Source organism: Anolis carolinensis, unplaced genomic scaffold (assembly GCF_035594765.1).
Source record: "Anolis carolinensis isolate JA03-04 unplaced genomic scaffold, rAnoCar3.1.pri scaffold_10, whole genome shotgun sequence".
Taxonomy (NCBI): domain Eukaryota; kingdom Metazoa; phylum Chordata; class Lepidosauria; order Squamata; family Dactyloidae; genus Anolis; species Anolis carolinensis.
Genome location: NW_026943821.1, coordinates 12,065,674 through 12,084,202, shown reverse-complemented (window position 1 = coordinate 12,084,202; position 18,529 = coordinate 12,065,674). Strand labels below are relative to the sequence as shown.

The window sequence follows — 18,529 nt, the reverse complement described above, 5'->3', positions numbered from 1 at the left end:
CCTCTGATTGCAAGGTAAGGACAAGCCTGAGAGTGAATGGGAGTAGCACCTTTCTAATGTTACCCTTCTGTTAGAAAATCTGGGGTTAATGTTAGACAGAATACGCCTCCTTGTTGACGAACGCCACTCTTACATTTTTGTCCTTTCCTAGCCACCGTTGGGGCTGCCTTCCGCGGCCTCCTTCGTTGGGCAAAACCATTCGAGAAGGGAGGGAGGGGGGAGCTCATCCTTGAAAGTGGTTTCGCCCGGGGCAGATTTGCTCTGCTGCATCTGCTGCAGGTATATTCATTTGTTGTACTCTTAACACTGCTTCTGTTTAATTCCGTTTGCTGTACTGGATTGTGCTGTGTTTCTTCTCCTCATATTTAATTCTGATGTCTATTATTAGCATTAATATTGTTGTTGTTGTTGTTGTTATCAATTATTTATTCTTCCAAGCAACTCAAAGACCTGCAGGTAAAAGCAAACTGCTGCAGCTCTTCCTAACTTGGGACTTCTTCCTCCTTAATAACTTTCCCCATTTTGGGTTGCTGTCAGTTTTCCAGGCTGTATGGCCATGTTTCAGAAGCATTCTCTCCTGACGTTTTGCCCACATCTATGGCAGGCATCCTCAGAGGTTGTGAGGTCTGTTGGAAATTAGGCAAGTGTGGTTTATATATCTGTGTAATGTCCAAGGTGGGAGAAAGAACTCTTGTCTGTTTGAGTGTGAATGTTGCAATTGATCATCTTGATTAGCATTGAATAGCCTTACAGCTTCAAAGCCTGGCTGCTTCCTGCCTGGGGGAATGCTTTGTTTGGATGTGATTAGCAGTATAGTGGTATAGTACAATATAGTAATATATAATTATTTATTATTTATTTATTTATTTACAGAATTTATATTCCACCCTTCTCACCCTGAAGGGGACTCAGGGCGGATCACATTGTACACATAATATAGAACAGACAGAGACAGACTCAGAGGCAACTTAAACCTTCTCCAGCTTCCAGCTTTCCTGAGAGTATGCTTGATTCCGGCCACAGGGGGAGCAGCTGCTTCATCATCCACTGTGACGGCACTTCCTCATTCCCAGGCGGCTGGATAATTTTTATGGTGTCGTAAATTAGCCTCTCCGCATATAAGTGGTACCTAAATTTCCTACTTGATAGATGCAACAATCTTTCAGGTTGCATAGGTCAGCAACAAGCAGGGCTATATATATATATTTTAAAATTGTCGGGTGCTCACCCCAACACCGGCTGGCCTCGAACTCATGACCTCTTGGTCAGAGTGATTTATTGCAGCTGGCTGCTAACCAGCCTGCGCCACAGCTCGGTCTCTATTATTAGCATATATAATGCTAATATTGTGCTATGCTAACAATATAATAATAATAACTTTATTTTTATACCCGGCCTCCATCTCCCTAGAGGGACTCGGGGCGGCTTACGTGGGGTCAAACCCAGATTACAGTCATCAGAGAATAAAGCACATCAAATAAAATACAGTTGTATGTGTTAAAACATAATAAAATAACAAACGTAATTTTTAAAACCAGGCAAGCTCATAAAAACAAACTTGTATATTGTATGTACATATAATTTGTAAACTGCTCTGAGTCCCCTTCAGGGTAAGAAGAGTGGGATATAAATGTAATAAACAAACAAAGAAACAAACACTTTGACATTGTAGATGGGGCTTTTGAAAGACTTTGCAAGACTTTGAGAGCCCCTTCTGCACTGCCATATAAAGTCCAGATTATCATTTTCGAACTGGATTATCTGGCAGTGTAGACTCATATAATCCAGTTCAAAGCAGATAATTTGGAGTATATAATAATACACTTTACACCTTACGGTGACACCAGAGGCACTAGATGTGGCCAGCTTCTGGTCAAAGGACATGATTTAGTATCATGCCAAGTTTTTAACTTTGTTTGTGTTTTTTATATACATTATAACTATTCTCAATTCACTTCTGACACTATAATTAAATAAAATATGTGTGTGTTTATTTTTCATATGTATGGAGACTTTTGGAACACCCTGGTATTATGAAAACAGTATGCATTATTTCTTCAATGTGGTCTGCCAGTTGCTTGAGAGTTCTGGTTAACCTTTACTCTCAGGTAAGCAGAAACTGTAGTGTTTTCCTGACATCTCCCAATCCATCCATTGATTGATTAATTGATTGATTGTTTTACCCCACTCCCACCCTCCACTCTTTCCCTTGGACATATTCTTTTTATAATAATTTACAGCAATTACATTTGAAATATCAATCTTAACCTCAAATTTTCCACTCCACATCTTAATACATTCTCTAAGTCATTCCTAACTGGATCCCACATACACCAGTCCTTTACGTGAAAGTAAAGGACGAAGTGTATTATTTGAATTTTTTCCTAATGTTTCGCCCACATCTATGGCAGGCATCCTCAGAGCTTGTGAGGTCTGTTGGAAACTAGTCAAGTGGGGTTTATATATCTATGGAACTCTTGTCTGTTTGAGGCAGGTATGAATGTTGCAATTGGCCAGCTTGATTAGCATTGAACCGCCTTTCAGCTTCAAGATCTGGCTGCTTCCTGCATGGGGGGATCCTTTGTTGGAAAGTTTTAGCTGGCCCTGATCGTTGTTTTATTGTTGTTGTTGTTGTTGTTGTTATTACAGTAGAGTCTCACTTATCCAACATAAACGGGCTGGCAGAACGTTGGATAAGCAAATATGTTGGATAATAAGGAGGGATTAAGGAAAAGCCTATTAAAAATCAAATTAGATTATGATTTACAAATTAAGCACCAAAACATCATGTTATACAACAAATTTGACAGAAAAAGTAGTTCAATACACAGTAATGCTATGTAGTAATTACTGTATTTACGAATTTAGCACTAAAATATCACAATGTATTGAAAACATTGACTACAAAAATGCGTTGGATAATCCAGAATGTTGGATAAGTGAGACTCTACTGTAGATGGATGGATAGATACAGATATATGCATAGGTAGATATCTATATATATAAAAAACAAATGGTGTCCTCCCCTGCCACTAAACAACAAAAGTACAAGCCCCAGAACCTAGAAATTTGGCAGCACAATCCACCATCTACGTTCCGACAACAAAAAGAAAAGAAAAATAAAGTCCTAATTAGAGGGAGAGGAATAATTGTCTTCAGCCAATTGCTGCCAGTTAGAAGACTAAGCTCCGCCCACTTGGTCTCCTAGCAACCTGCTCAGGCCTCACTCTCTCTATTTTATTTGCACTGGATTATATGGCATTGTAGACTCAAGGCCCTTCCACACAGCTATATAACCCATTTATAATCTTATATTATCTGCTTTGAAGTGGATTATCTTGAGTCCACACTGCCATATAATCCACTTTAGTGTGCATTTTATTCAGCTCTGCAGAAGGAGCCTCATAAAATCCAGTTCTAAGCAGATAATATAAGACTTTAAATATACAGTAGAGTCTCAGTTATCCAACATAAACACTCTGGCAGAACATTGGATAACTGAATATGTTGGATAATAAGAAGGGATTCAGGAAAAGCCTCTTAAACATCCCATTCCCTCACGACCCTATCTGCTGCCAAACTGCCATCCATGTCTATGCCAGGCATCCTCAGAGATTATGAGATCTGTTTGAAAACAGACAAGTGGGATGTTTATTTCTATCTCAGCAATGATATCCAGTAGGCTTGATCGATCCACGAAAAATTTGATTCTAAACTCGTTTCAAAACTAGAGGGGGGCAGCTTTTCGTTTCTGATGGTATTTCCGAATTTGGCCCCCAAAAAAATTCGAAATTAACGAAAATTCGTTATTTTCTAAATTAATTCGTTAATGGCGGACGCGCATGCGCAATTCCCAAAAACAGCACAGAGGGAGAGGACTTTACAGGACTCTCCCACCCTCATTTTTTGAGTGATCTTCTTCCAACTTGGTACAGTGGTAGAACACATTTAACACTGATAGCTCACCAAAATTTGGAACGTTTCCCTTATCTGATTTTTGGCGAATTTTCATAGCTTTTATAATAAACCATTTTTTAATAATTGCAGAAATCTGTTCCTGGTTTGAAAGTCTTATTTCCTGTTAAATTGGGTTGTCTTTACTGTGAAAGTCATTGTTCTACTTCAGAAACTTTGTTTTTGTGGCTGAAACTTTGTTAAATTGGTGTGTGTGTGATATATACTGTGTGTATATATATAGTCCCTGCATAATGTGTGTGTGTGTGTGTGTGTGTGTGTGTATAGGTAAAGGTAAAGGTATCCCTTGACGTTAAGTTCAGTCATGTCTGACTCTGGGGGTTGGTGCTCATCTCCATTTCTAAGCCCAAGAGCCAGTGTTGTCCATAGACACCTCCAAGGTCATGTGGCCGGCATGACTACATGGAGTGCCATTACCTTCCCGCCACAGCGGTACCTATTGATCTACTCACATTGGCATGTTTTCAAGCTGCTAGGTTGGCAGAAGCTGGAGCTAACAGCGGGCACTCACTCTGCTCCCGGGATTTGAACCTGGGACCTTTCGGTCTGCAAGTTCAGCAGCTCAGTGCTTTAACACACTTCGCCATCGGGGCTCATGTATATATAATATACATACACATACACACAATGTGGAGAATATGTGGAAAGGTAGATAGATAAGTTGGGAGCCACAGCGAAGGCACCTTCCTGGGAGCAAGGTCTAATAATAATAATAATAATAATAATAATAATAATAATAATAATAATAATAATAATAATAAATCCCTTACAATATCCAAGATGGCTCACTGCTACAGAATCTTGGGAGGTTTAGTTTGATATGGTACCATTATTGGCAGAGAAAGCTAAGCTGTAGGAGTTGAAATCCAATCATTTATCCTCCCTATAGAATCAATTTTATATGCATTTTTAGCTACAGAAAAGCTAAAATCAGGACAGTAAAAGAACAACACCCAGAAAATGGGAATTCCAGACAGGAAACAATCAGGGCCAGCTAATACCTCCCAACAAAGGATTCCCCCAGGTAGGAAGCAGCCAGGCTTTGAAGCTGCAAGGCTATTCAATGCTAATCAAGGTGACCAATTGCAACATTCACACTTGCCTCCCACAGACAAGAGTTCTTTCTCCCACCCTGGACCTTCCACAGATATATAAACCCCACTTGCCTAGCTTCGCACAGACGTCAAAACCTCACCGCCGGGCCCCTCTCTGTCTCTCTCGGTCTCTCCATTCCCGGCTCCATCCGCCGCCTTCCCGCCTCACAGAGAGACACCAGGCCTGAGCTGAGGCGAGGCGGCGGCGGCGGCCATTTCCCCCCTCCGTCTTCCTCCTCCTCCTCGGCCTCCTTCCCCCTCGCCCCCTCCCATTGGCTGAGCCCGTGACGCCCCTTTTGCTGAGGGGCAAAAGGAAAGGGCCTGAATGGTGGGAGTTTGGGTGATTTGCAAAAGCTTTTTTTTCCTAACGAAAAAAACGACGACATAACGAAAAACGGCCTCTCGCGATTCGAAACCGCGATATCCAGACGTGTGGACAACCAATGCCGTATATTGCTTCAAAACAAACGAAAATAACGAATTAATAACGGTTAACGGGGAAAACGAATTATTTGAGCAAGCCTAATATCCAGGATGGGGCAACTCTGATCTGTCTCAGGCGACTGTGAATGTTCCACTTCCCCACCTTGATTACCATTGAATGCCCTTCCACCTTCAAGGCCTGCCTGCTTCCTGCTTCGAAGGGGCAATCCTTTCTTAGGAGATGTTAGCTGGCCCTCAGGACATCCTGTCTGGATTTCCCTGATTGCTCAGTGCTGTTCTTTAGTTAACTGTCCTGATTTCACAGATTTTTTAAATACTGGGAGCCACATTTTATTCATTCCAGGCAGGCAGGAACCATCCAAGCTTTCAAGCTACAAGGCTATTTAGTGCCAATTCCAACATTCACACTTGCCTAAAGCAGACAACAGTTCTTTCTTCCACCCTGGTCATTCCACAGATATAATACATGCAAATAATAAAATAAAATAATAAAAAAACACTAAAAAATAATTAAAAACACTAAAAATTAATACAATAAAATACTATAATAACAGAAAATAACTAACAATAATACAAGAAAATAATAAAATATAATAAATAAAAAAATAAGTTACAATAAAATTAATTAAAAAATACAAATAACATCAAATAAAAATTCCACAACAATTTTTAACCAATACCACCACCACTTTGCCACAGCAACGCGTGGCTGGGCACAGCTAGTGTGTCATGGGACCAATTCCCAGGGCTGAATTTGCAAGCCCTGGAATTGGAGCCATAACATCAACACTCCTGAATGTATCATGAAAACACCTGGCAGCAGAGCATGGGAACTCGGGGGTGAAAATCATAACAATTATAATGAGTAGTTTGTGTGGGAATAGTAGAAATGTGATACAGGGGGTGGGGTTTGGTGATGATATTTACGTGTGGTGTTACGTTGCAACCAAGGTGATAAAATTGCTTGTATGTAAACATTATGTCATTCTCGACTTTTTCCAAGTCGTGTGTTCTTCAATAAAGATCGGTTTTGATAGCAGCTGTCTTTGATCTGCGTTCATGCTGGTCGTTTGAAGTGAGCAGGACACTAGTGGATATATAAATAGATAGATGGATAAATAAATACTGTCCTTGTCTCTTGACTTTGACAACTGGACTATGAATTTAGAGGACTTGCCTTAGAAAACCATTTAGGGCGCATCTACACAGTAGAATGAATGCAGTTTGAAACCGCTTTAACTGCCATGTCTCAATGCTATGGAATCCTAGGAATTGAAAGCTTTAGGTTTTCATAATCAGGCATGGGCAAACTTATTATTATTAGAAACACAACAAGTTGAGTCCATAGCAGACACTCTGCTGGCTGTTGTACTGGATCACACGTCGGACACTTCCCAAGTGTCTAGGACTGTGTGATATATCAGCGAATAATGTGTGCAGATCCCAGCAAGGTGGCCTTCTGGAGCTGGCAGGTGGTAATTTTGTCAGCACCGATTGTGTTTAAGTGCAGGCCAAGGTCTTTAGGCACTGCACCCAGTGTGCCAATCACCACTGGGACCACCTTGACTGGCTTGTGCCAGAGTCTTTGCAATTCGATCTTTAAATCCTCATATCGTGTCAGCTTTTCCAGTTGTTTTTCTTCAATCCTGCTGTCACCTGGGATTGCAACATCGACAATCCATACTTTGTTTTTTAACACAATTGTGAGGTCAGGAGTATTGTGCTCCAAAACTCTCTCTGTCTGAATTCAGAAGTCCCAAAGTAGCTTGACATGTTCATTCTCTGCAACTTTTTCTGACTTGTGATCCCACCAGTTAATAATAATTATAATTATAATTATTATTATTCCCTAATTCTCTGTCAATAAATATTTTGTCTTGTAGCATCTCCCGTTCCCCAAACCTGCCTGTCGGTTAATTGAGACTCTTCTGTTTCTATATGTGTGTGCGTCTGGGGGGCGGGCGGTATGTTTGTATGTATGTGTGTGTGTGTATACCTATCTCTTCATATATGATATACCCTTTTTATCAGTGCATGTGCCTTGGTTGAGCATCTCCCATTCCCCAAACCTGCCTGTCGGTTAACTGAGAGTTTGTATATGTTTGTGGGAAGGAATGTTTGTGTATGTGTGTGTGTGTTTGTGTGTGCATCTATCTCTCCATATATGATATACTCTTTTATCAATGCATGTGCCTCGATTGAGCATCTCCCATTCCCCAAACCTGCCTGTCGGTTAACTGAGAGTCTGTATATGTGTGTGTGTGTGTGTGTGGAGGGGGATGTTTGTATATATATGTGCATCTTTTTTTAATAACAGTGTTATTATTATATTATTATTTCCTGCAATTTGGTCCCATTTTTTAAAATATTTTATTCTTTTTGATACATCCCAACAATTAACTATTTTTTGCCATACATAACTTATTTCAGTATACATTGTTCCAAAGGTAACTATTCCTTAAATGACGTTTTAAACAGTCTTTAGAAATGTATCACCCTCCCCCCATACCCCACCCCCCTGGAACAGCCATTCAAAATATTGTCAATACATCAGTTTAACCATGTGGAACGCCTGGTTCAAGGTGCTGTATCTTTCGTCTCCTTCTTTTTGTCAATTAGCACAGTCCATTTCCTTAACCAGTCTTGATCTTTTAGGCTATTTGTATATATTTTTTTCTTTTGAATGATGAAGTCGTTAATTATATATTCTAATATATAAGCCCACCAGGTTTCTATATCTCATTTTGTATCGTCCCTCCATCCTCGGGCTATCGTGGCTTGTATTGCGGCTGTCATATATTTTAGGATCTCTGTCCTATTATTGTTAACTTCCTTTACCTTTACTGTGAGAGACATGCATCTAGCTTTGTCCCATATTAATTCTTTTCCTATTATTTCTTCCAATACTTTTCTCTAAAAGTTCTGAATTTTTCTACAGTCCCACCACATGTGGGAAAATGTACCTATTTCCCCACAGTTGTGCCAACACTTATGTTGTGGGGAAATATATGTGCATCTATCTCTCTATATATGATATACCCCTTTATCAGTGTATGTGCCTCGATTGAGCATCTCCCATTCCCCAAACCTGCCTGTCGGTTAACTGAGAGTCTGTATATGTGTGTGAGTGTATGTTTGTATATACAGTATATGTGCATCTATCTCTCCATATATGATATACCCCTTTATCAGTGCATGTGTCTCGATTAAGCATCTCCCATTCCCCAAATCTGCCTGTCGGTTAACTGAGAGTCTGTATGTGTGTGTGTGTGTGTATGTTTGTATATATGTGTGTATCTATCTCTCCATATATGATATACCCCTATTAGTGTATGTGCCTCGATTGAGCATCTCCCATTCCCCAAACCTAACTGTCGGTTAACTGAGAGTCTGTATGTGTGTGTGTGTGTGTGTGTGTATGTTTGTATATATATGTGAATCTATCTCTCCATATATGATATACCCCTATCAGTGTATGTGCCTCAATTGAGCATCTCCCATTCCCCAAACCTGCCTGTCGGTTAACTGAGAGTCTGTATATGTGTGTGTGTGTGTGGATGTTTGTATATATATGTGCATCTATCTCTCCATATATGATATACCCCTTTATAGTGTATGTGCCACGATTGAGCATCTCCCATTCCCCAAACCTGCAGAGTCTGTATATGTGTGTGTGTGTATATATATATGTTTGTATATATATGTGTGCATCTATCTCTCCATATATGATACTAGCTATGCCCGGCCACGCGTTGCTGTGGCGAAGTATGGTGGTATGGGAAATAAAAGTATTGAGGAATTGGTGGTAGTGAAAGTAAAGGGTAAAGGTTTTCCCCTGTAGAGTAAAATCTCACTTATCCAACATTCGCTTATCCAGTGTTCTGGATTATCCAATGCAGTCTGCCTTTTAGTAGTCAATGTTTTTGTAGTCAGTGTTTTAAATTCATTGTGATATTTCAAAGCAGATAATATCTCTATATATAAAAGAGTGATGGAATCCTGGGGACCGACAAAACAACAAAACTAAACACCCCACAACCTTGAAAATTAACAGCACAACCCCTCATCCATGCCTCTAGGTTGATACAACAAAAAGAAAAGAAAAATAAAGTCCTAATTAGAGGGAGAGGAATAATTGTATTTATCCAATTGCTGTCAGTTAGAAGGCTAAGCTCTGCCCACTTGGTCTCCTAGCAACCCACTCAGCCCAGGGGACAGGCAGAGTTAGGCCTCACTTAGACCTCTTCCACACTGCCTATAAAATACTGACATCACCAGACAATGCCACAGCAATGCATGGCCGGGCACAGCTAGTAAGATTATAAATGGGTTATATAGCTGTGTGGAAGGGCCTTGAGTCTACACTGCCATATAATCCAGTTCAAATCTGCTAATCTGTATTTTATAGGCAGTGTGGAAGAGGCCTAAGTGAGGCCTACCTCTGCCTGTCCCCTGGGTTGAGTGGGTTGCTAGGAGACCAAGTGGGCAGAGCTTAGCCTTATGACTGGTAGCAATTGGATAAAAAGAATTATTCCTCTCCCTCTAATTAGGACTTTTTTTTGTTTTCTTTTTGTTGTATGAACCTAGAGGCATGGATGAGGGGTTGTGCTGCCAAGTTTAGTGTTTCTGGGATGTGTAGTTTTGTTGTTTTGTCCTAGGCCGAAATTTCATTACCTTTTAATATATATAGATACCCCTATCAGTGCATGTGCCTCGATTGAGTATCTCCCATTCCCCAAACCTGCCTGTCGGTTAACTGAGAGTCTGTATATGTGTGTGGGGGGATGTTTGTATATATATGTGCATCTATCTCTCCATCTATGACATACCCCTTGATCAGTGCATGTGCCTCGATTGGAAGGAGGCAGGCAGACCCCGCTCCCCTCCCTCCCTCCCTCCCTCCGTCACGGTGACGTCACCGGGCCCGCTCTCTGTCCTCCGCCCCTCCCTCCCTTCCCTCCTTCCAGCCAAGGGTCGGGGATCCGCTGCTTGGCCGCCCAGGGCCGGGAAGGGATGCTGGGCGGCTTCCAGGCGGGGCCCCCGGAGGGGAGGAGAGCATGACCCGCCGCGATCGGCTCATGAAAGGCAGACCCCAGAGGCAGCCCGAGGCCAGGGGCGGAAACGGGGCCGGTGAGTGATTACAGACCGAGAGACAGAGACAGAGAGAGATGGAAGAAGGCGATGATGGAAGAAGGGGCAGAAGGCCCAGCTTGGTTGCACAGAGGCAATTCTGTGCAGTTGGGAAGGGGGGAGATGCCATTCGGATTAGGATCCCTGCTTTGTATGGAAGGAGGGGAGGGGGCAAGGCTTTTCCCTCTCTGGGTTGCTGTGAGTTTTCCGGGCTCTATGGCCATGTTCCAGAAGCATTCTCTCCTGACGTTTCGCCCACATCTATGGATTTTGTATGGCTGTTTTGTAGATCCTGAGAGAACCCATCTACATCTATCTATATATATAAAAGAGTGATGGCATCAGGGCAGCGGACAAAATAACAAAACTACAGGCCCCCCAACCTCGAAATTTGACAACACAACCCATCATCCACAGCTCTAGGTTGATACAACAAAAAGAAAAGAAAAATAAAGTCCTAATTAGAGGGAAAGGAATAATTGTTTTTATCCAATTGCTGCAAGTTAGAGGGCTAAGCTCAGCCCACTTGGTCTCCTAGCTACCTACTCAGTCCAGGGGACAGGCACAGTTAGGCCTCAGGCCTCTTCCACACTGCCTATAAGATACAGATTATCTGATTTTAACTGGATTATATGGCAGTGTAGACTCAAGGCCCTTCCACACAGCTATATTATCCATTTAGAATCTTATATTATCTGCTTTGAACTGGATTATCTTGAGTCCACACTACCAGATAATTCACTTCAGTGTGCATTTTATACAGCTGTGTAGAAGGGGCAGTTCTAGGCAGATAATATAAGATTACAAATATACAGTAGAGTCTCACTAATCCAACATAAACAGTGTCCTCTACCCTCACCACTTTCACAGTACACAAACAACCAAATGCATACTAAACAAAGACAACCATACAACAGACATTCAATACCACCACTACCACAACAATTTCTCACCAACACCACCAGACAACGCCACAGCAACGCGTGGCCGGGCACAGCTAGTTGCCATATAATACAGTTTCTGGGTTGCTGTGCATTTTCTTGGATGTATATATGGCCACGTTCCAGAAGCATTCTCTCCTGACATTTCACCCACATCTATGGATTTTATATGGCAGGGTAGATCCTGAGAAGAGTCATCTACATTGCCATATAATCCATTTCCTGGGTTGCTGTGAGATTTCCGGGCTGTATGGCCATGTTCCAGAAGCATTCTCTCCTGACTTCTCACCCACATCTATGGATTTTGTATGGCTGGGTAGATCCTGAGAGGACCCATCTACATTGCCATATAATCCAGTTTCTGGGTTGATGTGAGTTTTCCGGGCTATATGGCCATGTTCCAGAAGCATTATCTCCTGACGTTTCGCCCACATCTATGGATTTTGTATTGCAGTGTAAATCTTGAGAGAACCCATCTACATTGCCATATACAGTAGAGTCTCACTAATCCAACATAAACGAGCCGGCAGAATGTTGGATAAGCGAATACGTTGGATAATAAGGAGAGATTAAGGAAAAGCCTATTAAACATCAAATTAGGCTATGATTTTAAAGGAGCCCCCAGATGGCGTAGTGGACTAAGTGACTTGAAGGTTGGGTTGCTGACCTGAAAGCTGCCAGGTTCGAATCCCACCCAGGGAGAGTGCGGATGAGCTCCCTCTATCAGCTCCAGCTCCATGCGGGGACATGAAAGAAGCCTCCCACAAGGATGGTAAAACATCAAAAACATCCGGGCGTCCCCTGGGCAATGTCCTTGCAGACGGCCAATTCTCTCACTCCAGAAGCGACGCAAGTTGCTCCTGACACGAAAAAAAAATGATTTTAAAAATTAAGCACCAAAACATCATGTTATACAACAAATTTGACAGAAAAAGTAGTTCAATACGCAGTAATGCTATGTAGTAATTACTGTATTTACGAATTTAGCACCAAAATATCATGATGTATTGAAAACATTGACTACAAAAATGTGTTGGATAATCCAGAACGTTGGATAAGCGAGTGTTGGATAAGTGAGACTCTACTGTATTCCAGTTTCTGGGTTGATGTGAGTTTTCCGGGATGTATATATGGCTATGTTCCAGAAGCATTCTTTCCTGACATTTCGCCCACATCTATGGATTTTGTATGGCAGTGTAGATCCTGAGAGGACCCATCTACGTTGCCATATAATCCAGTTTCTGGGTTGCTGTGTGTTTTCCGGGCTGTATGGCCATGTTCCAGAAGCATTCTCTCCTGACGTTTCGCCCGCATCTATGGCAGGCATCCTCAGAGGTTGTGAGGACACAGTGTTATTCCAGGTAAAGAAGCCTGACCAAAGCAGAATAGATGAGCACCATGACTTCCCTCGATCTAGACACTTGACTCCTTTTGATGCAGCCCAAAATCCCATTGGCGTTTTTAGCTGCTGCATCACATTACTGCCTCATGTTCGGTTTGTTGTCCACAAAGACTCCAAGATCTTTCTCACATGGACTGTTGTAGAGCCAGGCACCAGCCATCCTGTATCTGTGTCGAGTTTTTTCTGCCTAAGTGAAGTATTCTACATTTTGTCTTGTTGAAATTCATTTTTCTAGTTTTGGCCAATCAGCTCTCTAATATGTTAAGATCATTTTGGATTCTAATCCTGTCTTCCTGGAGTATTAGTTCTCCCTCCCAATTTGGTATCATCTGATAATTTGATAAGCATGCCCGCTAGACCATCCAAGTCATTAAGAAAGATCATAATTGTATGAGTCTACACTGCCATATAATGCAGTTAAATGCAGCTAAACGACATTCTGTCCTGTCCTTCCTAACTGACATATGACGCAGATCTTGTTTCTTTTCCCCTTTGCACAGGTTACGTTCTCACCCGACCAACCCTCGTCCTGATGCTGGAAAGGGGAGAACAGCCTTGCATGAGCAACAGCAAGACTGGGGCTGTCAACCACCCTCTGAGTGGCAGCATTGTGGGTAAGAAAGGACAGGGATGCTCTTGTCTTGGAGCCCATTCACATGGCAGAATTATAGGGCTATGATTCCACTTTATCTGCCATGTATCCATCCTATGGGATTCTAGGATTAACAGTCAATGGGGGACATTTACATTTCATCAGATTGTTCCGAGGAATGGAAATGCGGGCCAATGGATAGCTTGAGAAGAATTACTGTGTCCCCAGTAATTCTGTATATACTTCCTTCTCGTAGAATGACCTTCGACTTATTCATGGGTCACATCAAAGTCCACACTTTGGTCCCCAAACCTGCCCTTGACTTTTACAATAGGTTGACTTATAATACAGTAGTTGTGCTGGGGCCCAGTTCTACCATTGGCTTGATGTCAGTTTCCACATGTATGTTTGGCATGAATTTTGCCATTAATATGTTGTAAACTGCTTTGATTCCCCCCAGGGGTGAGCAAAGTGGTATATAAATACAGCAAATAAATAAACAAATAAACAAATAAGTGATTTTTAATGACCTCATGATGTTAAAGAGGACTTGTCTGGGCCTGAAAATGAAGGCAACATGTGTCTGTGTTTGGACTGAAACTAAATCTAGTTTCAGACGAGGATGCTTCCTTGGCCATAAGTAATAGGCAAGGGCTTCTGTGGGTTGTGGTCCCTTTTTCCTGATACAGGGAGTCAGTAACACAATTTTTTTTAAAAAAACTGAGACAATGCATTAAATATGAATATACAAATTAGAAATAATTATATCTTTTGTGTAATGGAATATAAACATTAAAATACAATTAAAACTACATTTACAACCAACACAGCCCCACCCCACCCCACCCCAAATCCCACTCACATCATTCCTAATACCATCTCATTATTCTGAGATGCAATTCAGAGTGCTGGTCTTGATGTATAAAGTCCTATATGGCTTAGTTCCAGGTGATATGAAGGACTGTATCTCTTTGTATAAGTGTTAGAACTCTGTGATCATCTAGGGAGGACCTGTCACCCTTTGAAGCTCATCTGATGGGAACAAGAAAGAGGCCCTTTTCAATGACTCCTACAACCTCGTCCCATCCTAGAGACTAGGTTTGCTCCAACCCAGCTTGCCTTTAGAGCCCCAAAAGCTTTACACTATTTGGGAAGGACCAAGAGGCAAAACAATTGTTCTCCCAGTTGCTGAGGCAGGTTTTTAAGTAGACAATGGATTTGTCAGATTTTCTTCTTCTTCCAGATGCACAAGCCCTGAAGGAGAACGCCAAGTCGCCTTCCCCGACGGCCCTGTCTTCTCCGCCCACCACGGAGTCTCCCAAGCCGCCCCGTCCCCGCCGTCCACGGCCGCCTGCGGTGCTGCCCTCCGACCGGCCCTACCAGTGCAAGGACTGTGGCAAACGCTTTGTGTACCGCTCCAAGCTGGCCACGCACCAATGGACTCACTGTGCTGAGCGCCCCTACAAATGCCCCGACTGCCCCAAGAGCTTCAGCTACCCGTCCAAGTTGGCCGCCCACCGCCGTACGCACACCGGCGAGCGCCCCTACCCCTGCACCCTCTGTCCCAAGCGCTTCGGACACCGCTCCAAGCTGGCCGCCCACCAGTGGATCCATACACCTGAGCGACCCTACAAATGTGCTGACTGCCCCAAGAGCTTCTGCTACCCTTCCAAGTTGGCCGCCCACCGCCGCACGCACACGGGCCAGCGGCCCTACCCTTGCAACCGCTGCGGGAAGAGCTTTTGCTACCCGTCCAAGCTGGCGGCCCACCAGCAGATCCACGCAGCGGCTGGGGCAGGGCGGCCTTACCCCTGCATGCGCTGCAGCAAGAGTTTCCGTCAGCTCCGGAACCTCACGCTCCACCAGCGAGTGCATGAGGATGGGGAAGCGGAAGGTGACTTATCCCAAAACAAGGGCCTCAGCAATGGCGAGAGGCCTTAGAGCAGAGCTCTCAAGACCCTGGACAACTTAAAAGCAAGGGAAGGAAAATGGATTATTTGGACACAACGGTAAATGTGGTGGCATCATTGTAAATAACAGGATATATCAAGGGAGGGATTTGGGGGTTATACAAAACTGCCCTTTGGCATCCCAGTTTATGGTGTTTATGGTCCTACCACGGCTTCTCCAACTCACTTCGCCTTTCAAATTCGGAGCCCCTGCCCAGTTTCCAAAGGCCAAGCTGTGTATACCATGCTGAAAAACAAACCACATTGTATGTTGAGTGAACATCAGTTATGTCATGAGAAGTGGCGTTCTCTTCAACCTGGACAGTTATGCAAACATGTACATATGTGTGCTCATCTCAAGCCTGCTGTCTGGTTGTCATACATACATTTGTATGGAGGCTCGCATCTCTTCGCACATTATGCCCGTGCACAAAAAGTCCAAAAAACCCCCTAAATAACTTTTCAGTAAGAAGCTTGTGCACATTTGCAAATAATTGAAGCTATATGCACAATCTATTCACAGCACTGCCAAGCAAACATTGTGTTTGGTTTGTGCAAAGGCAAAATATCTGCCACTGGTCAGATAATGTATGTTTTTGATGCTCAGTTGGCTCTTGGTTGCATTAAAATGTAGAATGTGGCATTCACAGAATCTAAGGTTTCATAAACATGTGGAAGAAAAGCAGAGAAGACTGGAAATATCCCATAGACGTGATGTAGAAAAGCGACAGTCTCAGGATGTTGAAGAGAGACACGGTATTTTGGAACAAGAGTTTAGCTTTTGGAAAAATACGTTTTGGATACCTGACATGCTATCTGAGCTCTACTCACAAAAATACATTTTCCTGACTCTGGGAACACATTATTAGAAGGAAGGCCTACACAAGTATGTTCTTCCTCAAGCATTCTCTGCCCCACCAGATGTTATTATTGAAAACAGCTCTGTGCATGTAAGCCTGAGAATATTCTTGAGGTCATGCTTTTGAAAGGGAAAAGGATGATACATTGGCAACAAGGATAATAAACTTATACATATGAAAAACAATGCTTACAATCTAGAATCCCTTCAGGTTGATTTTAAAGCTGTAAGTATTATTTTGTGTTTGTGAAAGTTTATTTTGCTTACTATAATTTTTTAAAAAGTTGAAACAATATTATATTTAATTTAATATAAATTAAGCATACATATAATTAATTTTGCTGACTTCAGCTTGTCTCCCGTTATAACTACTGTTACCAATGTGTTGTCCCATTTTCTTTGAACTGTTCCTGAGGAAGGTCATTTTTTTTTTAGGTCAAAATATGTTGGGGTATCCTCAATAATATTATAAACCTACTCGCTTTAACATTCTGAGATGTTGTCTCTTTTGTACATCACATTTACAAACTTGTGTAACACCAGGGCGAGGAATTCCAGAAACTGGCAGTTGAGTATATTTGTGTTTGATATCACTGTCGTTCCTTCCCATTACACAATTGTAGGATATTTTTGCAAATTCATATGTTGCCTACAAGCTGTCAAAAGAGCTTCCCTGTCAAGTATTAGTAGGGTATTTTTGCAAATTCACATGTGGTGCAAAGGCTGCCAAGATTATTTGCTTTTCTTGGCATGAGCATCTCACCCCGAACTGCTGGCCAACTAGTGACATGTAAAAACTAATGACATCTATTTTTATTGCACTATGGCTTAGACACATACATCCACACTGTACAGGGAAAGTTACTTTAAATAGTCCGATTTCTCTTTCTACTTGCGTCTTTTTCATAACTTGGTATATACAGCTTAATAGCCTGGTCCTTTAATTCCCATTGTGTAGCAGTTACACAGCACATTTACAGCCTTGTGTCAGTTTCATTTTACCTTTGGACTTTGTATTCTTGGTTTAAATTTTGGATTTTTCTCCCCGTTGTTCCTTCTCCAATCTTCTAGTTTATGTCCATTCTTCATCATAATTCCTGGACTAATTATTAACGTACAAACTATCACGTTTCTTCAAAAACTTGCCAAATTGTCTTCCTTACAACCTGTTGTAGATTTAACCATCCACGTATCCGGGCAGGCAGTTGTGGATGAAGAGGAGATAATTGGCCTATGGTATGTAGTTGAGAACTTTAAAAAAGTGGCACTCCACAGTGATCCTCGATTTTTTTGTGTTTTATTTTTCTTGGAACGTTAATAAAATATCAAAAAAACCCAAAGTTTTAAAAATGACCTTGGAGCATGATTTTTTTTTCAAAACCTTGTTTTTGTTTCCTTATGGGGCTGGTAGGGAAGACAATGCATCTCTTGGAAGACAGAAAGTCTTCTAATGAGAGAACTGGGGAATTGTTTGCACTCTCCAGAAAACAGAGAGAATGGCTAATATATGAAGTGGAAAGCCAGCAGTATAAAGTCCTTAGTACTATACAGCAGTATAAAGTCCTTATGCTACTATAACCTGCAAACAATTTTACAGCCTTGTGTGTGGCCAGGTTTTGAGTAAGGCTTGCTAGTGTGTTCATTATTATACCTTGAGCCCAGTGAGAACTAGGCTTGTGCAATACAGGTAAACAAAGGAGCCGAGATCAGCTCCTGCTTGCTTTCGTTGTGGGCAGGTTTTTGTACTGGGAGGGCTCCCAAAGTATCAAAGAAAACAGAAGAAACAAATTTCATGCATAGGTCTAGTGAGCTGTAGCAAATAAATGCAGGCTGAATATCATCCGAAATACTTTTTGTCATCAGTTCTCACTTTGAGATTGCAGTTCCCTATTTCTTCATTTGTACAGCAGAAGTAGGTACTCTCTTTGTAGCCTCGTGTTTCATATACAACCCAAGCAATGAACTAATAAGATGTGAGGCTGGACAGACATGTGAGGCAAAAGGCACAGATACCTGCCAATTCAGATATTTGGATAAGGGATACTCAGCCTGCATTCCAATTTCCTCTAAATAAAATTGTAGATATTGCTGCAATCATTACAGTATACTCGAAGATAAGCCAAGTTTTTCAGCCTTTATTTAT

The 18,529-nt window shown here is 41.9% G+C and overlaps 1 protein-coding gene across 2 annotated transcripts; it reads left to right on the top strand.

Annotated features, from left to right (window-relative positions):
* Positions 1 to 138: 138 nt before the first annotated feature.
* On the top strand, positions 139 to 17,739 carry znf575 (zinc finger protein 575). 2 transcript variants are annotated; one of them, XM_062962534.1, is made up of 3 exons: positions 139 to 279; positions 13,487 to 13,600; positions 14,822 to 17,739. In XM_062962534.1, the coding sequence occupies exons 2-3, from the start codon at positions 13,519 to 13,521 to the stop codon at positions 15,517 to 15,519; spliced, it is 780 nt and encodes a 259-aa protein (XP_062818604.1). In that variant the 5' UTR covers positions 139 to 279; positions 13,487 to 13,518; the 3' UTR covers positions 15,520 to 17,739. The 2 variants fall into 2 exon arrangements, with proteins under 2 accessions (XP_062818604.1, XP_008112076.2); XM_008113869.3 differs by lacking the exon at positions 139 to 279 and adding an exon at positions 10,419 to 10,643.
* Positions 17,740 to 18,529: the final 790 nt, after the last annotated feature.